The sequence below is a fragment of the Aphelocoma coerulescens genome, chromosome 4A (genome assembly GCF_041296385.1).
Source record: "Aphelocoma coerulescens isolate FSJ_1873_10779 chromosome 4A, UR_Acoe_1.0, whole genome shotgun sequence".
NCBI lineage: Eukaryota > Metazoa > Chordata > Aves > Passeriformes > Corvidae > Aphelocoma > Aphelocoma coerulescens.
The window spans coordinates 7,984,098-8,007,169 of NC_091018.1; the positions used below are offsets into that span (position 1 = coordinate 7,984,098).

The window sequence follows — 23,072 nt, forward strand, 5'->3', positions numbered from 1 at the left end:
TTTGATTTCCCAAAGATGCTGTCAGTGGAAGCTGGCTTTGAGAATTTTTTTTCTCTCTAAATGAGAAGGGTGGGGCCTCCTTCTGGCTACACATGAAATTCGTCAAAGCAGAAAGTATTGGATCAGATGCAACAGCAGAACAAATCCTATGTGATCTGAAAGCTGATCAACGGGGATGCCTGCTTAATTGGGATGCTTGCCAGAGATGAGATTTGAAACAGCATGCGTAATAGCTCCAGCAATAGCTGAATGCCTAGACATTTTAAAGTGCAGTTTCACCAGGAGTTAAAAAAACAAACCACCACCAAAAAAACCGCCACCAAATCCAAACCAAACTAGCACTTGACATAACAGCTTTTCACCAGGCTTCCTGAAATGACGTTGAATGTGTCTGTCTATGACACACAGAGCTGGGCTCTGGCGTTGATAGGAGGAGCTACTTTGGTCAGTGTTGTGTCTGGTTTCTCAGATATGCTCACTTTGCATCCTGTGTGTGCCAGTGCAAGACTACCCAAAAAGTGCTGCACCTTGGCCCTAGTCCCCACCCTCTCCATCCTGCTTTACCCCTTTGCAGCAGTGTGGGACAGTCTTTCAGAGCTGACCATGGAGGTGCTTCAGCCCAGGGTCCAATGGATGTGGTGGAGCAGGGCACTGGTTTGCCCGGTGCTTCCCCATTAGTGCCTGAACAAGCTGTTGATGGATCACGGCAGTGGTGACACACCTTCCGGCACTCCTGCCCTTCAGCTGCCTCTGCTGCTGCCTAGGGAAGCTGTTTCCTCTTTTTGTTTTCAAGCTCTTCATCTTTTCTTCCTGTCAAGGTCTTTGCAGACAGGACTATCTTGATAGTTCTGAGTCACCCATGCCCCTGAAGACAGCCCAGACTTTAACCCAGCCCTTTGTCCCCTCCTGGGGCAGCAGGATCCTGCTGCCACTCCTTGGTGCTGAGTAGGGGTTAAAGCAGAGGGTGAGCAACTTGCTTGACTAGTGATGCTTGGAGCAGGTGCTGGAGCCGATTTCGACAGGTGCTTTGCACAGGCATTTGTTCTGTGCAGCAAAAACCTGATTTATATCAGCCTCTAGTCAAAGGCATGCTAGGAATGAATAAACATACGTACCCTGGCCCACCCAGGAGGTGGTATCTCCCAAGAGACAATGCTATGGGGTGTTAACACCTGTCTTTTACACTACAGCAGCCCACAAATGAGAGATCCTTTGAACTTAGAGTGTCTTTGCAGTCTGGTTGGGGAAATGAGCATCTGTGGTGGTAAGTAGCTGGATGCTGTGGCCTGTTGGATTCACTCCAGCATGCTCAGCCTTCATGCTGGAGGGTGACTTTGCAGCCAGCCAGCCCCATGCAGTTACATTGGAGGGGAACACTGGTTTTTGGGTTTTCTGACAGCATCAATTACGTTTTTAATATCAAGATTTTCAGTCTTGTCAGTATGAGATCTTTATCTTCAGTTTCTATTACCAGACTGTAAGCTGCCATTGTTTTTTGTGCGCTTTCCTTATATAGCTGCTTAGTGGTGACCTGTCTCCCCTCCTTCATTCTATCAACACCTCTGTATTTACAGTGGGCCTCTCATTTTCAGGCTTTCCCTTTTTTAGGGTCTGAGGTAACTCAAAATCAACACTTCCTGGCTGAGACAGAGCTTGTGTTTGACAAAACACCAACCGCTCCTCTGCCTTCCTCTTCACACCCACTCTGTGTTTCTTCTCTAGCTTTAGCACAATTTCTGCTAGGCAAATCGAATGCAACTTCTAGATTGTTAACAAAATCAGCTGTTCCAGGTTCTGTTGCCACCACTGGTGACAAATGTCCCTCCCTGGGACGGTGCCTTCTCTCTGCTCACACCTTCAACCCAACAGCTTCCATGCTTGAGGTCTGTGAGGAGCTCAGAGCTGTCAAAGTCCTTGGCAACCCTCCCCCTGAGATGTGTTCTGAAAACAGCCATTTCAGCTTTTTAAAATTATTGCTATTATTACAAGCATTTTAATACTCAGTAAACCAGTCTTGTGAACTGCAACCAGCCTGAAATCTTTGCTGCTGCACTGTAACCTGTTTCCCTCTGCACAGGAGTTACTGGTAGTGTCTCTGTGATGTATAAAAGTTAATTTGCAAGGAAACCTGTCTCTGTATTTCCTGAATTAGCAAGAGCTTTAAGAGGGGGGCAGCAGGAGTAAGTGCTGATACTTTCAATCCCTCTGTTTTGCCCTAGAGCACACCAGCAATTAAGTTGAGAGTTTGGTTTTTTAGTGTACAGCCATAATATTGCTCTGGCATGTCTCCTGTTCCTCCCTTCCTCTTCCTCACACAGCTTTGTATCAGGAACATGATGCTGTTTGGTCTGGGATATCCCTTGGGTCAGTTGGGGTCAGCTGTCCTCTGTCCCCTCTCAACTCCTTGTGCTGCCCTCCATAGTCAACTCACTGGTTGGGTGGGGTGAGAGGCAGAAAAGCCCTTGACCCTGTGTAAGCACTGCTCAGAAACAACAAAAACATCCCTGAATTATCAACGCTGTTTCCAGTACAAATCCAAACCACAGCCCCACACCAGCTACTGTGGAGAAAATCACCTGTATCTCAGCCAAAAGCAGCACAGCTGTCACAAGACGTGGACAGGAGGCATGTTGAGGTGGGCAGTTCTGTTTGGAGTAAAAATTACATTTGGGTTCTGGCTGCAAGGAGGAAATTTGCTCAAATTCCCTGAGGACAGGGAGGACCTGCACAGACATAGAGGAGAGAACTGGCTGGCAGCACTCCTATTGCTGGTATTGATGCATGAGCCAGACTGGATTTCCCAATCCAAGACAGGCAGCCAGATCTGGCGGTGAGCACAGCCCATCTTTTCCTCTCATCAGCCACAATAAATACAGAGCTCCCTGGTACCAGCTCACAAAGGCACAGTTTTCAGAGTGCTTCACACACTCCAGACTTAAAACCCCAGCTCTTGTATGTTTAATATGTTGAGTATAGTCTGCTTGTTCCCTGGCTTCGCACCCACTTGGCTGTAAGTGTCAGCCCCGGCCTGCAGGCAGGGTGTGGAGCACAGCTGTCACTTCCAATCAGAGAAGCAGGCACATGTTGCAGGTGGGCAGAAGAAGCAGTTATGAAACCTTGGGAACACAGCAGCAACTGTCAGGGCACGGAAATGGTTGAACAAACAGCAGCAGCAATAAAAACTCATCCTGCTCAAGCATCACTCTGCAGGTCTCCAGGGTTGCAAGTGGATCGTATTACTCAGTTGTTCCTCATGCACATCTTTTCTCCACGCGCTTCAGCTTGGGTTTGGATCCATTAGCCCTTGCTGATTGCTCCCAGTGAGAAGAGGGACTGCTTTTGAGGGAGATGGAGATTTTGTTTCAGGGAGCAGGTCCTGCTTCCACCTTTGTAGTAGCTTTGGTGAAGAGGCTGGTATATCATCTCTTAGTGAATGTTTCAGGTGAATTCACTCAGTGTGTGGTGTTGCAAGCCTCCAGCATTCCCAGTCTGCACAAATCCCTCCTTCAGCAGTAGGAGGAACATCTTCCCTTTGTCTCAGAAACCAGCGAGGTCCTTGGCCTGGCTGCTGGTTGTCTTTGAACCCAAGCAGGAGAAGCCTGCTTTAAAGGATCTCCTGGAATTTTGGAGCAATGTTTTTGCCATACCTGGTCAGTCAGGATTCTTCTGCTATATTAGCTATATTTTATTATGCTAAAAACATATAGGGTAGGTTTGCCCACACATTTGTGCAAGCCATATGTACTTCAACATTTGGGCTACTACGGGTGCATAAAACAAATGCTGACAAAATGTCAGGCCCTCACGTAACCTGTGCAGACTGGCCAGACTGGAAAAGCGCCTTAAAATAGCATTTATGGTGCAAAAGGTGATGGAAGTTCAGCAGATACCACTGTAATTACTGGTAGTCACACAGAAGAAAACAGTTTAATGGATGCTGCCTTCTCACTAAAGTGTTCAGGGAGTCACAGCTTTGAAAATCCTGAAGAGACTTTTTTATCAACAAAAGGTATAAAATGTCTGGGAGCCACAGAGAATTGAAAGAGAGGAGAAAATTATTTAATAAAGGGCTGTGGATTGGGAGATCTCTGGCTTTAGTGGCTGAAGTGTCCTGACAGTTGAAGCAGTGCTTGACTAAGGCTCCCAAGAAGAAAAATTGGAAATCCCTCCCAGAGAGAGAATTATTTGGTTCTGCTACACTTCAAGCATCCAGCACCACTGATGCAGGAAGCTGTGTCTTCTCACTGAGGAGGAGAAAATGGGATATAGTCTGTCAACGATTCCCTTTCCTATCGGCTTGGGAGCTGCTTGTTGTCACTGACCATAGGACAGGGAATTGTTGAGCTAAAGCTGGGTTAGGGAGTTGGCTGGTGTTAGTGGGGGATAACTTCCTCCACATCACAGTAAGCAAAATATGAAAGTACCAGGATGAAGATGCTGTTGAGGAACACACTGCCCATATGTGGTTTCTTTTAGAAGTTCACAGGACTAGAAGTAGCAAAACAAAAGAACGGTGGGAATGATGTGTGTGGCCAAAAAACTGCCCCAAGCCATTGTGTAAGCACACTTGTATTTATTGCCAAGTAGAGCCTGTAGCTTCCAAGGATGGTATCATGGACACCTGGCAATGTGAGTAGCTTTAACTGAAACCCAGAGTTCACAGTGGAACAGGTGACAGGAAGGAAAATAAAAATGGTTGCAAGTTTCAGGCTGCTTTCCCTGGGGGCTGCTCAAGCCCCTGCTATAGGAGCAGGTGTGGTGCCATGCATGCTTTCATTTTCAGTGGGGGCAGATGGAGTTTTTCATCAGCTGGAATTGGTTTAATTCCCAAGAATACTTTGGATCTTGTGCTTTAAAACCTCACAGACTCCCTGGCTATAGGGGCTAGTCACAGACTTTAAACTGAGCATCTGCTTAGGAGCCTTGTGCTCACCTGCCTGCCAGCACAGCAGCTCCTTTTCCAGACAAGCTCTGCTGGAGCAGCTCAGGTTAGGGAAGCACCTCTGGCCCCCTGCACTGAAGCTCTGCTGCACTCAGAGGACCTGCCTAACACAATGGTAGGGACCTGAAGTGGTTGAGATCTTTTTGGCATGTTGTTCTGTCCCAAGGAGAACATGGCTCCTTGCAGCACAGGTGGGGTCTTGGACCTTGCACTAGTCTACCTGAGCCGTCTCATCTGGTACATGCTGTCATTGCTATTCCAAGCCCAAGACTCGCCTGCTCTTGCCAAAGCCATGAGATTTGGCACATTGTGACATTAATGAGTTTGGTGTCCTCTTGCTGCCATTCACATGGACCACAGGCTTAGATCCTTCTGCAAAATGGCTTTTGCCTGGAGTGTGTTTGCACTCTGAAACCAACCCCAGATGTGCAGGATGCCTGACCACCAAGCGTACTGCAGTAGAGATACCTCACCTGACGGAATGATGCCTTTGGCCTAACCTGAGGCACACTGGCCATGCTAACATGGAGCTCAGGGCAGGCTGATAGTGAATGCAGCAGAGCAGCTAATGGAGTTACCTGCTTCCAGGTCCTGAAGCTGCAGTTTACCTTGGAGTCTCTGTACAGCATTGCAGTGTAGGCATAAAGAAGCTGAGACGTTAATTTGGGAATGCAAAGTCTGTTTCATTTGGGCCTGCCCTAATTGCTGGCGTGAAATCCTTAATTGTGTCATTAAACTATAAAGATCATCAATATGCTTTGATCTGACAAATCAAGATGCCTTGTATTCAGGATGAGTCACAAATCTGTGAGTCAGGAGAAGCAAATGGATCGCAAATAAATAGCAATAAATGAATAGACTGGAGAGCACAGCATTTTGATGTGGCTAATCAAATTGTCTAAAAGGATTGAAGTGTGATGCAAGGCTTTGATGGGTAATCCAAGACAGAGCTTTTTAACTAATACTTTGTTTTTCCTCTTTCTATACACAGACAACGTTTCCTGTGACTCCATCACTTGCAACAAGCCCCACAATGGCTTTTAGTCCCTACCTGAGTCATGTTTCTCCTGGGATGGGCTTGGTTCCTGCAGAGCTTTTACCAAATACTCCTGTCCTGGTTTCCGGAAATCCTACTGTTACAGTACCAGGAGGCTCTGCTGGGCAGAAACTGATGCGTACGGATAAACTGGAGGTATTTGGACATCTGATACAGTAGTGCTGACAGGGATGAACAGTACATGTGGTCCCAACTGTTGCTGTCTGCTAAAATGACCTGATGCAGCACAGTACAGAGTTTAATTTGCAGCTTTCCTAATGCAGGGCTGCTGCTCTCCGCCAGAGCAGACGCTCTTGCGGGACCTTTTCCCAAATCCTCAGAAATTTGGGAAAACTCACTCTTCTGGTATCAGTGGCTATTAGAGCAGGGTTAGGATTGTTTTTTGCATGTGGTCTTCCATGCTTAAAAAAAAAAAGACCCAAAAAAAACAAGTAGATGGTCTGCCCTTACCCTTCACTGGGTGGGAGATGTTCTGGAGCTAGCAGACGTTTCCCTTTTGTAGAGCTGAGCTTATTGAGCTTTTACAGAAAGCTTTAAGCATTACACTGATGAGAGTGATGAGTGTGGGGCATTGGAAAGATATCTCTCCCTCCCCAGTTGGCTGGACATGCTGGGACTTAGTGGTGGAGGAGTTGTAAATGTCTTTCAAACCCTAAGCAGAGACTCTGCAGGAGATAAGGGCTGAGGACCTGAAGTCAGAGGCCCCTGCAGGTGTAAATTATAACACAGGAAGATAGTGGAGAAGGGTATAATTTCAAAACATATTGTTTTGTGTTATGTATTTTATCTTGCCTTGCTGATGTCTCCTCTTTCCCCACGCTCAGTCTGACTGCACAATGGTGCATGAGCTACAGCACTTGCTATATTATTCAAGATCTTCTCTCAGTTCCTTGGACAAGAAACCTTGCAGACTTTTTGTGGAACCTTTTCCTCTGCCTCTGATGCTTCAGTGGTCATAACTTCAGAGAATCTGCAAAATCCTAGTACACCTAGTAATTTTGGCAACACCTTCAAACACATTGCTACGTAATCAGATGTGCAGTCACGTAATGCCAGGGTCGGGGTTTTATTGTGAAGGGAAGGGAGACTATTTATGTGAAAGAGGCATCTCCTATTTTAAGAAAAAGTACTTGTTACAAATAGCCAGCAGCATGTAACATTTAGAATTAAATGTCCTACCCAAGAGTGTGATCCACAACAAATACATAATCCAGGTGAGACACAAATAGCAGAGTTATTAACATTTAAGCTTTGGAGGCAAGGGAAGAATCCTGAGCTGCAAAAGCTTTGTCAAAATGACATTGATTTTCTGGGGTCACTTTCCATTCTGCACGAATTCTGTACTTCGCTTGCATTTGGTAATTGGCCTTATTAACGTTGTGGGTTTTTTCATCCCCTGAAGCAGTTGTGAGTAGCATCAGTTGCCCCTCTGTCTGTTGATATATGTGTTGCCCCAGATGAGCATGGATTTAGAATATACGCATGGTTTAATGTGGCCAACTGAACTGATATTATGTATTGAAAATACTGAATGAAAAGTAACTTGATGTTCTGTTCAACAACGTGACTTTCTTTTAAGGTTTGTCGAGAGTTTCAGCGTGGAAATTGCACACGTGGTGAGAATGATTGCCGCTATGCTCACCCTATAGATATTGCAATGATAGACACAAATGAAAATACTGTTACAGTTTGTATGGATTACATCAAAGGTCGATGCTCTAGGGAGAAATGCAAGTACTTTCATCCCCCTGCACACCTGCAAGCCAAAATCAAGGCAGCTCAACACCAGGTGAACCAGACAGCTGCAGCTGCAATGGTAAGTAGAGCTCTTCTCAAGCTACATTTCCATTGCTAAGAGATTTCATGTGTCATTTGTGGAAAAGTAGAGAGCTTTGTAAATGGCTGACTAGAGAGCTGAGAGCATGTGCAAGATGCATCCTATCTCTTCATCCTGTCTCCATTCTCACCACAGCATGAAGCCCTCAGTGCCACAGTACATCTCACCAGGTAGGGACATGGTGCCCAACCCTGTGATTTGCTGACATGACATTGTGATGTGACATGAACACAAGTGCAGCAGCACCCAACGCCTTCCCTGGCTGACTCATAGGGTCAGTTCAGCTTCCTCAATACACAGTAGTACATCCTTTTCAGGGAGATCCTGGCCTGTTCTCTGCAAAAAGTGGGTGATACCAGTTGCTTGAGCTTAGCAAACTTGTGTCCGATACCTTTGCCAAGACTTAGTGAAATTACAAGACACAATCCAAGGGTGACTTCCTGACCTGTTTGATGCTTTGGACCTGGAAGAGATGGTCCCACCTGCATTTTAAGTTGAATTGTGACTACTTGTATCTACAGTTCTGAACATGAGTCAAGGAAGACTTACCAGGTGACTCCTAGCTTATATAAATGTTTGCCATTCTGTTGAGTTGGGTTTAATGGCACCTATTATTCCAGAGATGAGAGAGCTGGGGAGGGAAGAAGAGGCCGAGGGGATCTTAGCCATGTGCATAAGTTCCTGATGTGGGAGGTAAAGAAGGTGGAGGGAAACTCTTCCCTGTGGTGCCTAATGAAAAGACAAGAAGCAATGGACACAAATTGAAATTCAGGACATTCCATTTAAACATAAATAAAAATTTATTTACCAAAGAAAGAACAAAGACTACAACAGGATTCTCCATCCTAGGAGATACTGAGAACCTGCCTGAATGGAGTCCCAAGCAAGCTGCTGTAGTTGACCCTGCTTTGAGCAGGGTGTTGGTCTAGCTGATCTCTAGAAGTCCTCCCTTCCATCGCTTCTATGATTTCTTAAATTTTTTTAAAATTAATATTAAAAAAGGTCTTACCTCCTCTTTGATTTTTTATTAAGGCTACTAAAATTTTTCTAAATACCTTTTTCTTTTTTTTAAGATAGTAAAGGAGGTTGCTTTTAATTCATTATGCAATTTAATGCAGAGCCAGGGCAATTCTAGAAATTAAGCAAGTGCCCTCCTTGTAGTATCAATATTACCTGGAATGTAATTTGAACAATTAATTTATACTGCAGTATTTATTTGTCCTGCAGAGTTTATTTATTAGTTTTCTTACTGTTTTTATTGTTGTTGAAATATGAGTGCAGGTCTGTTGAAAAATAACCTTCTGAAATAAAACTCTTGTGTTTTTCACAATTGAATCTTTATTTTTTCACTAATTATCTAGGACACTGCTACTTAACCAAAGCCAAGGCATGTTTTATTCATCCTGCTGGCTTCTCTTAAAAATGTAATTAACTCTATTTGTATGCTGCTAACTAGAACCTTTAAAATATTTATTGATGGCTTGTTGCATCACCCCTGCTACCAAAACAGCCTACATTATTCATTGACTTTTCAAGGTTTGATGCATTTACTGTACCTGTTGAGGTGTGAGACTTTAATAAAGGAAAGAAAGGTGCTCCATTTTCTTGGAGTGAAAAACAGATGCCAGGCTATGGGTCTACGTTCTAAAACAGATTTGGAATGACTTCAAATCTAAATTCAGCATTTCTGAGGGACCCAATCCTGCAGTTACTTGGTGTACACAAGTAGTAGCTTTACTGACTCCTGCTTGACTGAAGTTAGTGCAGCACTGGATGAACTGGGTAAGGCTCAGTCCCAGGACAGCACTTAAGCATGTGCTTGATGCTCCCTCCTTTTCCAGTGGTCTTTCTGGTGCTCTGCTGGCCTCTGCATGATGTGTAGCTGCAGCATGAGGGCTGGAGCCCAGTGCCAGTCCCTGTGCAGGTGCTAATACCTGAGCGCTTCTGCCCAGATGTGCCAGCCGATGTGATGAAGCTCCAAAGCACGTGTCCTGTGATGACATTTCTTTACTTTTAAAACTTACTGAGGCAAAATAACTGACTTGCCACTAGGCCAGGTAATTACCCAGCCACCCCGTGTTGTGCATGCCTCGTCTTTTTAATATCTTGTGTAATGCATTCACTTTTTAATTTTTTTTCTCTTCTCCTCCTCAAATTGTTGCTTTCTCTTGACACACCTCTGCTTGCTGTTTTTGTTACTGTGCTTGATCCCCCTCCCCGGCCCATTGCCATTAATGTGCTCGCTGCCTGCTAATTAAGACTCAGCCAGCTGTCAGATCACTGAAGCGACCGCTCGAGGCAACCTTTGACCTGGTACTTGGACCTTTCACCTTCTTGCTTTGCACATAACCATCTTAGTCTGCATGAAAGCCTTCTGCTCTTGCTCTGTGGTGTTAGTGCCTGGGGAGACTGCCCATCCCAGCCAGAAATGTTCAGTGTGCATTCAGACATACCAATCCTGTGCCCCACACACCATCCATTAATATCTGAGCTTTGCCTCCTGAAGCCTGGATGTGTTTTGGAGACAGTGAATAATCTTGCGGGGAGGCAGCTCTGGATTTTGAATTGTTTTTCCAAACACTTTGGAGTCACAAGATGCAATGTTTCAGGGAGAATTAGAGAATTTAGCTCATTAGGTCTGCAGGGTGCTGTAAATGGCAGAGGATTGGGTGGTTGCGGGACAGATCCAGTAACTTTTCTTTGTATTCCCAACATCACAGCCTTGTTTGGCAGTGCCATGCTGGTAACTGCCCTGCACAAGGATGTTCTGTGTAATGGGCACAACTGAGATTTAGGGGGAAGAGGGCTAAATAGCATCCTTAGGGATCTGTGCTGGGAACTGAAGCAGGTGCAATGTTGGACTTGGCTCATGTGTTGGGTAAGCTGGGGAGATGGCTGTCCCTTCAGCTAGCTCTGTCTGTGGTTCATCCCCTCATTCCCCAGTGGGACAGTGTCAACAAAGGGACCTCTCTCTGGGTGCCTTTTGCTTCAGTCTTAAGCATGGGATCTGCTCCCCGAGCTTTTACCTGCAAGCTGTCTTCATATAAGTTTTGATTGTTTTATGAATCTCAAATAATATGTTTTACTTGGCTTTATGATGCCCATAGTGAGGCAGAAGACATCCTCACAGTACTGTCAGTCCTGGCTCCATAGAAGACAGCTCCTTCCTGTTTTCCCAAATAATAAGGGATACAATACATTCTAAAAAAAAAAGCTTCTGTTGCCCAGCTATAGCAGGGAGAGGGAAGAGTGGACATAGAGGAGCTGTGAAACCATCAAGCTGATATTGCTTCTCATTCCCAGAGCTAGAAAGGAGAAGCTGATCTGCTCCCCTTCCTCTCCAAAGACTTGTTTTTGGGTTTAAGTGCTCAAGAGGTTTCCTTATCAGAGTTTTAGGCAGCAGCAGTGGGAAGCCTTGCTAGGGCCCAGCTTCTGCCAGCAGTGGTGGAATGATGCTGTGAATGATGTCGCAGCCTCTCACTTCTGCTCAGCTGGCAAAGACACAGCTGCAAAGCCAGCGCAGGCAGGACCTGCACAATGTCTCGCTGCCCTCTACAAGAGCCACCACTCTGAGGAGACACGGTCTGGCAGAGAATGGGAGAGCCCATAAGTACTCCCCCACTGAACAAACCCTACAAGAGAAGTTACTTGTCTGAGTCTTCCTGCTCTGACACATCTAAAGGTTTGCAGCCACTTGTTGGAATATGTCACCTCTACTGAACCATTCATGAGTGATAAGAGCATGTATGATTTTCAGAGGACACTGCTCGCATTGCTTCTGCTGCTTGCCAGGGAATGGGTGCCCTCTCTCAGATCATTCTGTATTTGTCATGCCTGGAAGCAGACCCAGCCCCTCTTTGCTGAGTGCAGAAGGGTGAAAGTGTGATCTGGTCCCGGGAGATAGAGATATAAGGGAAACTTTGAGGTGCAATTAAATTGTTTGTTGCAAAGATTTAATCCAGTTCTTGTCTTGTGAAAAATAACAAGAGGTTTGTTAAACACACACGTGGGAAATTCTGACTTTGGCATGCAGTGTGTTTTTATCTGTCAGTCTTGCTGAAGAATTGCTTTCCATGCCATGCAGAGAAGTGGCACAAGCCTCTTTGTTCAGATGCTCATTCAAGCAGGACTGTGGCTTTCCCAGCCCGAAAATGAGAGGCTGCCTGGCATTTTAGTAGGGGAAATTGTTCATTTGGATCAGTGCAGGACTATCACATGGATACTGAACTGACTTAACCATTTCACTGGTGCAGATGTCCAGATGCTGTTGCAAGGGTTGCATACCCATGTGTGCACACAGACGCACAGGGAAAAAAATAAAGTCAGAAAAAGTTACTGTTCAAAGCTGCTGCTGTTTTTGTGGTGGTCAGAGCTTGTACAGAGGGAAAGCACAAGCAGCTGCATGAGGTTTTTAATTCATCAAGTAAGTTCTTTGCTACAAGGGTTTAGTCTAATTCCTTTGCTGCAGTGGGGAGACACTGGCTACAGAATTTGGTGGTGAGGAGTCTCCATTGCTTGTTGTATATTCTGCTTGTGGGATTCCTTCAGAGCCAGGACATGGTGCGAGAAAAAAATGTTGTATCCTCTCGAGCTGCTACAATTCCTGCAGGTCTTGAGTGATACAAAAATTGTAGCCCATGTCAAATGAGACACATTTGTGTGATCCTGTGACCCAGATCCTGATGCAGAACCTGTATTAGCCCAGCTTCATCATGTGCAATTTTAGATGCGTCTTTAAGGTATTATAGATGCCTTTCAGTGAGTGTGCTCCTGGCCTGAGGCTCTTACCTCTGCACAAGGGCTGGAGAAGGGCTGAAGCCAGATCCTTCTGTCTCCCTGGGCCCTCCTGCACCTTAGTATCTAAAATAAGATCGGTTGGCAACAGCAGGAGCACATCTTCATGGATCCTGTGTGAACACTCCTCCAGCTGGTGGGGTGGAGGGGTGACCCACAGGGCTGTGTCAAACCAGAAGCAGATCAAGATGGGTTCCTGGCTCCTGTGCCCACAGAGCCCACGTGGGAGAGCTGGACTTCAGGTGGCACAGCAGCTGCTGCAGAGTGCTTGTTTCTTTAGAACACTCTGGAAATACTGCATTTATTTGTGTTTCTCCAGCTGGGTGCTGTTGAGGGAGCAACAGTGAGGCTGCTATAGCCCCTTTCTTTCCCTTGCTCCCAAGGGGCTGTAGCAGGTTAGTAGGGAGGGTGATGCTGGAGAGGTGATGGGATAGTCTGATGTGTCTTGACGTCCCTGTGGCCTGCTGGTGTCTGTATGCTCCCTCTGACTGCAGTGCTGGTCTTGGGAATTGTCCTAGGAAGTGCCGGGACATCACAGCAAGGTCTCAAAGCCTCCAGCTGTTCTGCTTTTGGCACTACCATTGTGGGGTTTGGGGTGGTGACAGCCTTTGGCCAAGAAGCAGGGAGTCAAAAGTCCATTATGTGCCTGGCAAGTTGCTTTGCTGTAATTAGTAAATTCTTCTTCTGAGGCAGATTTTGGAAGTGTCTGAAAAGGATTATTTAGCAATTGGGGACCATAAGGGGCATGAATTTAAGTAGCAAGTTCTTCAGTCACTGTAAAGCTGTAAAACCTCTGTGATGTACATGAAACTACTCCAGACTCTGTAAGCTGCAGATCTGTCCCATGCCTGGAGGAACATTCATATAGCCATCATTAAATAGATGAGTTGTAGATACAGGCAGATTTAATACAGATACCAATGAAAGCTTACCTAGAAATGAAAACTGGTACATCATCCTAAAATATGGATCTTAAGTAAAATATTTTGGTGTTTGTGTCTGAGAATATTGTCCCATCTGACTGCTGTCTTTTGGTAGGAGCCAGAAGAAATCTGGGAAGATTAAATCCTAATGCTGAGAATGGATGCCTGCTAGCATAGGCAAAGGATGTGTGCATGTCTGTGGGCAGTTTTGCAAATGCAATTTCTTCTAATTTTCTTTTTTAATATTAAAACCACCCAAAAGCCACCATGTGAGTAGAGATAGGATGGAATAATGTTTTGCCTGGAAGTATGTTGCTTAACATTTCTCAGATGAGCAGTCTCTTATAGCAAATTAAATTTAAAGTGAAAACCTGTTTCTAGATAGTGACAAACTGTTGCAAGCTTTCACTTATGCTCTTGTTGTGTGTTGATCTTCATAAGGCTTTAAAATATCTTCACTTGTATTCTTTCTTCTGAGTACTGTGTTTGTAGCTTTAACCCTTCATTAGCCAAACCTTCTCCATTACCTACCATTCATTTGTGACCTATTAAAATAAAAGTAGGAGTGATAACCCTGTTTTTCAGCCATTGCTTTGCTACATGATACAGACTAACAACTAGTCAGAAATTACCTGCTTCTGCGTGACTTCTATGTGCTTAAATCTCATTGATGTCAATGGGAATGTTACACGGAAGAGGACTGCGGGGCATAATTAAAAAGGACCCTTTTCTATCACAATGTGAAGTAAAAATTGTTGTTTCTTACTTGGGTACAATGAAAAGCTGTAAATCATTAGAAACATTCCTGTCTCTAAAGAACCTGACATACTGCTTTGCTGTTGAGACATGCTTGGGTGAATGATGAGTAACTTACTGAGAAAAGTTCCTGAGTTGGGTTAATGCTTTTTACCAAGTCTGATCATAAAACAGGTTTGACAGCCTGGAAGAAGCCCGTGGTGTGATAGAATGAAAAGAAGGCATTTGTCAATGGCTTTTTCCACTGTTAATAACAAGTGAGCAGTATTTGACTGATGGAGGCCACCTTCTGTAAAGTGGGAGCTGGTCCAAATCTGCTGGTGGGCTGCTGTGCCTCTGGTGTGAGTAGTGGAGAATCAGGCCTGGTCTTGACCATGTTGCTCAGCCTCTCTACTAACAAGTGGAAATGCATTTTACTGTGAATGTAATGTTATGTGTGTAATTGACAACAGCTACAGCTTTACCATCTGGACACATGGGTTGGCTGCACAGTGTGCACGCTTCCACACATGCACACATACATGTAGGCAGGTATTGAACCAGAGGCAAGCATCCCTTTTTTTTCCATGGCATTTGTTCATTATGCTAATCTTCATGGGTTTTAAATAGTCATCTACTATATTTTTCCTGTTTGTTTGGGGGTTTTTAATGCTTGTTGCCTGCAACTGCTCTTTGTAGCATCCTGTCCAGGCGATCACCTCTCCCTTTCCTTTTCCCTGTGCTTTTTTCTCCCTCTGTACCCAAGTCAGTCCTACTGAAAAGCTCCTTAGCATCCCTCCTCCTTCTGGACTCTGTCCCTCCTCCTGGTTCATTTATTAACTGCTTACCTAGTGAAGCTGTTTTTTCTACTTGTACTGTGACTTAGCTGCTCTTCTCTTTCCTGTCTTGCTAAGTTGATACAGTTGCAGGTGATTTGCAGCCAAGACCCCCTCTTATTTATTGCATGCTTGACCTACATCTGGGCCCCTTCATTTACTCCACGTGTCTTTAATGACTCCTTATCCACAGGCCCTGCCGCCTGGTGCACTTCAACCTTTACCAAAGAGGCCAGCACTTGAAAAAAACAATGGTGCCACCACAGTCTTTAACCCAAGCGTTTTCCACTACCAACAGGCTCTAGCCAACATGCAGTTGCAACAGCCTACATTCATCCCTACAGGTAAGTGTCTCCTTGCTTTCCCCACCATCATGGTTGTTTATTTTGTGACCTCGGTGTTCAGCTAATGAGCAGTTTTGTAAGAGTCCTTAGCAAAAGAGTATTGGTGTGTAGTTTCATGTTAAAAATGGATGAAAAATTAACATTTGTTGTTTGACTTTTTTCCCTTCACCTACTACAGTTTAGAGCTTTTCAAATGTAAAGATCCTTCTTAGCCCTTTTTGTGTGGTTTGGGGTTTTTTTAAAGCAGTCAAACTAAGAAAAATGTCTGCATGTATCTTGAATTCACATTTTCTGTTTTTCTCCTTATGGTTCAACTGGTTAATCCCAAATTAATTCTTTGACTCTTCCGTAGCCGTCTTACGGACTCATGTTAAAGTGTCTTATGGACCTCTATGCATGCTCTCTTGAGCCTGTAGGCACCTTCCTGAGCTTGTATCTTACTGACCTACATATTGCAGCAGCTGTGATGTTTATAGAGGGAAAGGTTAGTCTTTAGTAAATACAGATTATATAATCCTCTTTAAAGGCATATATTTCCCTCTTTCTTGTCTTTTGACCAGTACAATACCCTAAGCTTTTTAAAAGCAGTTTAACTCCCAGCTTTTATTGTATCTTTAAGGTCTCAGAGTTAAATTGAAAGATACAGTTCAGTAATTCTTAGAGGACTGGAAATATTAATGTGGCAGATGTGACTGACGTCTGACTGGCAAATTAACTGCAGTCAAATGAAAAACAAAACCTGCTTAGAGTGGAAAGTATTGTAAGTGGCTGAATTAGGACTATTCCAGAGTTGATACCTCGTGTTTTAGAATCATTATTATCATTCAGAGCATCATAAGAAAATTAATGCGCAGTGTTTTTAATGTTTAATGCTGTATTTGTCAGATGATATTTCCAAAAATACACCAAGTGTTTCTCTGGGCTGACCCCTGGAGGTGAACACACAGTGGACCTGCACCGTGGCCCTGTTGTTCTTTGGGATCAGGGGAAAAGCTTTAGAGACAATCCTGTCCTGAGAGCAAACTTTCTCAGGTGGAGTGTGGGTCCAGGGAATGGGGACCTAAACCCTGTGCTTATGTGGCCTTTCTGTTATGACAGCCCTTGGAAGCACTTAGAACTCAGCAGCTGCCAAGATGTTCTTCCAGGGAAGTGTATTCTCATGTGGAGAGGTGGAGTAGTAGCCTTTTACCTGGTGCTCTGCAGTGTTGGAGGGGCTGGGCTGAGCTGACCTTACAACAGTTCTGTCAGATGCCAAGTGAAATACTTCAGGAAGCACGAAACAGAAAACAGGAAACACCTTGGGGAATGCCACGTCCCCCAGCTGGCTACACACTTCTCTTCCTCAAGGTCGCAGTTGCCAAAGTTGCCATAAGGACATGCATTTCTGATGGAATACCATAAATCAGCTGTACCCAGCTGTACTTGCTGTGCTGTGGTGCTGGTCTTACGGCAGTGAAATTACGTGCAGGGCTGATGCATAACAGGGCTGCTTACTGGCATCTGCTCTTGTCTGAAGACATTAATGCTGGGCAGAGCAGCAAATTTCCAGTCAGAGGATGGATCTGTGATGAATTTATGTTACACATCAGACTCCAGATCTGGGCTCAGCCTTGGCAGCGCTCAGGAAAGCAAAGCAGAGAGGTGGCGCATCGCAGCCCTCACCGTGGGGAGGGGAAGGGAGCTGTTGCTTTTCTTAGTATCTCCTGTTCAGTTGTTGAGAGATCAACATCATGGGTTGCCATGGCAGGGGGAGTCAGGCTGTCTCTTGAAAATAGCATCACCACTGCAATTTTTTCAAGTCCAGAAAAATAAATGCTTCTTTCAGCTTAAACGAGAGACTTTGAATCCCAGTCCCTGCTTGTGGGAGTAAATTGCTTTTGGAAAGTCAGTTTTAACATGAGTGTGACGTTCTTCTAAGGGCAGGTTTTTTTCTGCTGACATGATCAGAAAGTAATCAGCATACCCAATACCCAAGAAATCCCAAACAACCCAGATTTCTGGGATCAATAGTGTCATGTAATACCAAGGTGGGAGGAGTTTATTCTCTACTACTCAAGAATTAAAGAATTAATTTGGTTTGCTATGATCTCTTAAAACTGAGTTTAAACTATTTGTCTACCAATATGCAGAATTTGTTTGCATGTGCTTAAATATTGAATGCTGCAAAGAGAATACCTGCTTTTTAGTTAAAGTGATATCTAACACTGAAGCTTCACTAATGAAATATCCCTTTTGTTCATCTTTCCACGCTTCAATGCATGGTGTGCAGGGTCAGTTCTGTGCATGACACCCACTGCAAGCGTTGGTAGGTTTTTCTACACAAACTTCTCAATTTTTCCTAATCTGAAAGAGATTGCAAGTTAGTATGCATCAGTGAGATGGGTGGTTGAGTGGTGTGATTGTCTATCTGCTGTCTTCTTTGAGGCTTAAATGGTTGTATCCCTTTTAATTTCTGTGCAGTGCAGTGTTTCATGTGACTAATAATAAGAGAATCCAAGGTGATGTGTTTCCATCCCTATTTAGTTCTGCTTCAGAGACAAGAATCTGTCACTTAAATGTCTTTACAACCTATTTAAGTCATTGTTATCTAACACAAGGAAATAGCAATGGGAGGATCCTGTTGGCTTATTTTTGTTTTATTTTGTATCAAGCAACAGGCAGACTTAAGTTTGGATTTTTAGTTGTTCTTCTGAAGATATTTTAGGAGATTGGTTTAACAAAGGTGCTAAGGAGGAACACATCTGGGGTCAGCTCCCCTGCCAGAGCAGGGTGCTGCTTGTACAGTAAGAGAAGCAGGATTTGGACCATGGACTGGCTGGAGAGTCATCTCTGTAGGGCAGTGTTAGATGTGCAGGTACAGGAGATCATAGGGAGGTACCACTGCAGATATACGTGGGATGCAGGGAGGCAGTGGGTCTGAGTATGTGCTCATTAGTGCTGCAGGGATCAGCTCTGTTCAGGCTCAGCATCTGGGTCTTACTGAAACCTCTGCAGGCCTTTGAGGACCTTCCCCTCTGTCTACAGCTGCTGGGAACAGCAGGGTGGGTGAAAGCTGAGCTTTCATCCTCTAGCCAAGGTTATGCAAGACTACCGGCATCCAGGTGTGTGCCTGCATTAGTCAGAGGGAGAGAAGCAGGAGCCCTGGGGAGGGTGCAAGGCTTTCCAAGAGCAGGTCTGGAAGCTCTGGCATGAGTGGCTAAACACTCTGCTCTTGAACCTGCCTATCCCTATAGAGCAGGGAGGACACATCGCTTGCATGATAAGGAGCCGAGTCCCTCAAATATAGCTCTGCCTGTAGGAAACCCCAACCCACATGTTCCAACATCTCATGGCCAGAGTGTGCACAGCCGCAGCCACACGCTCCTTCCATGCTGGGGCTGGCCGTGGCTGCTGGGGTGGAGGGGAAGGCAAGTCTGCTTCCCCCCCGCATGTTTGTGGGGATGGCTGGGCCTTCCTGTGGACTTCTCAGCCCCGCAAAACCCTCTCGGGTTTGGGGAATGTCCGTGTGTGCACCAGAACATCCCTTCCAGCACTGTGCTCTATGGGACACACAGCTTCAGGAGGCTGCCAAAGCTCCCTGCTGCCGTGTTGTTCTTTCGGATGCTCTTCCTGCAAATTGTAGCTGTTCAGATGCATTTGTGTATTTTTCCCTCTCTGTCCCATCCCCTCTTCATCCCCCCCACCCCGCAAGAGGGGAGTTTTGCCAAATCATACAGAATTAGGGTGGAAAGGAAGCATGCTGAATTTGTACAGAGAGAGCTCAGTCTGCCAGCCGCTCATTTGCCATGCCTCCAGCTCTGTCCCGTGCCGAAACATTGTCCCTGCTAGAGAGAGGCAAGAAGACCTGGTGAAAGGGCTGCGGCAGCTGCTGCAAAGTGCATCATGTACCTCTGGTTGCTGGCGGGGACGGGGTGGGGAGGGAAGGGGACAAGCTTTCCCAGGCGGGCGGGAGGGTGCGCTTGCCAAAATGTCCCCACCCAAAGGAACGTGCACTGGCTGTGTCTAACTCCCCACGGGTGCGAGCTGACATGGGCTTTTGCTAGCACACCCATCCTCTCCCCCCTTTGGAAATTTGGCCCTCGGAGTCTAATACATCATTGTTCTGCTTATAAATGTACTAAGTGTTGAGAATGTTTTGGTTTTTTCCTTAATTATAATTGTAATTGGCTTTTCCCCTTCTCTCTTGTTTATTTTTTTCCCAACGCTGTCTTGCTTTGCACTGTGATTGCATGCTGCGCCCCGATGTGTCCTTCATGACGATGTCACATGGCTTGTTGCTGTGATTCCTGCCACGCCCCCAAATCCACCACATGTTGTCATGGTTACATAAAACCAACCAAACAAACAAAATGTATATACACTCCACCCTCCCGTATGTCGCTTCCATGGTTCCCTTCCGAAAGTGCCCATGATGCACGGTGCTACGCCCACCACTGTGTCTGCAGCAACAACTCCTGCCACCAGCGTCCCCTTCGCTGCAACAGCTACCGCCAATCAGGTTTGGCCCTTTCAATGGCTTTCTTTCATGTGTTCAGATCTTGAAGACCGGGCGAGGGGCTGGATCCCGTGCAGGGTCGAGCGCCATTCCGCCCTGCTTGGCGCAGGCTCGGGCTCGCAGAGGCAGCGTGTGCGTGTGTGTGTGTGCGTGTGGCCGGGGATCCAAGAGGGGCCGCTCCTACCACCTGCGGGATGGGCACAAGCCCAGCCAGAGTGTAGGGATGGGCGATTGGCAGGGGTGCAGGCTCTCCTCCAAAAACACACCTCCCCCCGGGTCCTCAAAAAATGGGCTTTAAGTCTCCTGAGCATACAGTCACACAAGACCTGCAGCACTTCTGCTTTCAGTCTCAAGCAGAAATATCACCCCGAGCATCCTTCCGTGTGGTATTTTGGCATGTTCTCTCTGGGCTGGAAAGCGGAAGTGGTAACACAAAGTAGCCTCCCCCCACCACAAAATTGGACTCTAAAAGCTACCAAAAAATCCCCAGACAACCAAAAATCAGGGGTGAGGCTGTGAAGTCTAAAGTTTTTTTTATGCCAATAGCATGTCACCCATCCCTACAGAAAGGATTCTGGATGTGCAGTACGTGCCATTATAGCACTGCCGTAAGTGTACAGGATTCCATGCATGTCTGCCGAGCTATAATTCTCTCCAGAACTTTCCTCTGAAGATACCGAGTGTGATGGCTGCTTCTGCACCAGTCCTGAACTGTATATGCACAATCTGTCCTAGTGATGCTTCCTGATAATTTGGTGTGACACAACTTCTCCCAGTTAGACCAGAGACATTTCAAACAGTTTTTAAAAAAATTTTCCCCCAGTACTAATTTTAGCATTTTTATTTGTCATACTCTCAGGTTTGGAGCTATTGCAAAGAAATTGGGGTGTCACTTTATTCTGTTGGAGGCTGTTAGCCATGCTGAATGCCAGTAATATCTCTGGGGGCATCCTCTAGTCTTTTGCTGGTTGTGAGGTCATGAGGATTTCAGTAGGAGTTTTGCCTGCATAAGTCCTAGGCAGTGTTTTACTGCTCGCAGTAGGAACTGACAGTCTTTTTCTTTGCTTTGTCATTATTTTCAGGTAGATCAGGTCTTACTCAGACTTGTATTGGTCATGAGAGGAAAGTAGAAATTCCTGTGCAGTGTTGCTCTGTGGCTGTATGAGTCCTGTTTCAGCCAGATAGTTTCAGGGCATTTCTGTAGTCTATGGAGTCAAAATCCTAGTACAATCACCAGGTACTCCACAAGGCATCAGTAGTGGTGCAGATACATTGTACCTAATGTGTAGCAAAATACGGACTTGGAAGTGGATCCTGTTTTAAGACACTGATGTACTTATTAACCTGATACTGAAGACAGAATAAACAGCCCGATCTCAAGGCAATGTTTTAATGTGTTGTGTTCTTTTTTTTTTTTTTTTTTGCTGTAGATATCCCAGTTATCAGTAGATGAACTGAGTAGCAGCATGTTTGTTTCACAGATGTAGAAGTTCCCGATAGAACAGTAAGTTCCTTTTTGGTATTTCTCTTCACGGTGAATCAATTTGTACATGGGCACTGCATCCCCTAAACACAGGGCTGGCTCAGGCAGAGGGATGAGCCCATGGGACCCCACTGGCTTCATGCTCTGCCGATTTAACAGGAATTCAGCAGCTGCAGCACGGACACGGACCAGCCCCATGGTTTATAACGAGCACTGTTTTCTGTGTCTCAAGTACTTGTTTTGCGGTGTTCGCCACCTCCCTGTGCATTCCACCAGTCCCATGGCTCTGTTTACAGGTTGCTCTTGCTCTACACGGCTCCCAGCTGCCTGCAGATGCCTCTGGGATTTGCAGTGTTGATGGCAAAGACTGCTCTGGTAATGAGTCAGATGAAAAGGTGTAACTTCTCTTTTGCTATTAGTGATATATTTCCTTTCCTGGGCTGAGCAGAACTGGGTCAGCAGCAGCTGCTATGCATCTGCAAGGCTGGCTTGGTCTGGGCAGAGCTCTGCTCGTCAGCTGCAGAGAGGGCCTGGCTCATGGTGGGTTGAAAACCAGAATGAATGTCATAAGCAACACAGTCTTCATCCCACCTGCAGATCCTGGGCTTCCCTAAGGTGATAGTTTCCTCTGAGGGGAATGGTGGAGGAATTTGTCCTTGGACTTACAGAGTATTATTTCACAGGCATAGCAGCAGTGTCATTTTTCCATTGCTTTTCTTTGTGAGTTTTAGCTGATGTTCATGAGCAAAAATCCCTGTATAGTTTCAGTTCTTGACTGTGTTTTTTTACCCCAAGAGAGTAAAGAGCAGTTCAGCCAATTCAACAAGAGGTCACCAGATTTTCTCAAAGCAGCCATTTAGTATATGCAGATATGCAACTCATTACTTCCTTAGGTCATATATTACAGGCAAGTGCTTAAATGCTGGAAATTAATTTGGCAAGCAGTTCTGTAATGATATCTATTAGCAATCAACAGAACTTTCTCAGTGATGGTCCTTATCTCTGCTGACCTTAATTAAGTACCATATGTATACATGACCTGCTAACTGTGGCTGTGGACCTTGTTCATGCTTATCCACGTTAGTGAAAATGTTCACCTTAGACTGTACTGCTGTTTCAAATGACACACAGACATGACACCTGACATGTTAACCCATTTCCGTAACATGTATAAAACAGCCTGTTCCACCCAATAAGGAAATCGTTTGATTGGAAGAGCTTAATCTTGAAGTCTTTTGAGATTGTTTTCAGCATTTTTTCAGGAAACTTTCCCTGAGTGGGACTTTGGTAACTGAAACGCTGCTCTGACAGATGTTTTTCTTTTCCTCCAGGGCTGAAGTAGTCCTTGTAGCCAGGCTGGTTAGTCTAGCTCTGCAGGACACGAGTTGTTGGGTCCTTCAGTGGAGGATTTTCATAAGTACATCCCAGAAGAGGCAATTTGCTCACAGAAGAGGGTCCCCTGAGCACAGGGTTTCTGTGTCTGTGTTTCATCTCTGGGCTCAGTTTGCCTCTGGCTCGTCACTCCTTAGGATGAGATTTAATGTCTGAAGGAAACAAGAGCTAACATGAATCAGGGATTCCTTTGGTTCTCTCCTAAGTCGCCCTCTACCTGGCATCCCATCCAAA

At 45.4% G+C, this 23,072-nt stretch overlaps 1 protein-coding gene across 14 annotated transcripts in view; it reads left to right on the top strand.

Annotated features, from left to right (window-relative positions):
- Positions 1-23,072, top strand: part of MBNL3 (muscleblind like splicing regulator 3) — a 97,501-nt gene that overhangs the window by 66,543 nt on the left and 7,886 nt on the right. For 9 of the 14 annotated variants that reach the window (XM_069015193.1, XM_069015200.1, XM_069015189.1 and 6 more), the window contains 6 exons: positions 5,934-6,134; positions 7,579-7,815; positions 15,318-15,468; positions 17,738-17,773; positions 19,872-19,966; positions 21,394-21,467. In XM_069015193.1, coding sequence (XP_068871294.1) covers positions 5,934-6,134; positions 7,579-7,815; positions 15,318-15,468; positions 17,738-17,773; positions 19,872-19,966; positions 21,394-21,450 — 777 coding nt within the window. In that variant the 3' untranslated portion in view covers positions 21,451-21,467. The remainder of the gene's footprint in view (positions 1-5,933; positions 6,135-7,578; positions 7,816-15,317; positions 15,469-17,737; positions 17,774-19,871; positions 19,967-21,393; positions 21,468-23,072) is intronic. The other 5 variants (XM_069015195.1, XM_069015194.1, XM_069015196.1 and 2 more) reach the window with 5 other exon arrangements.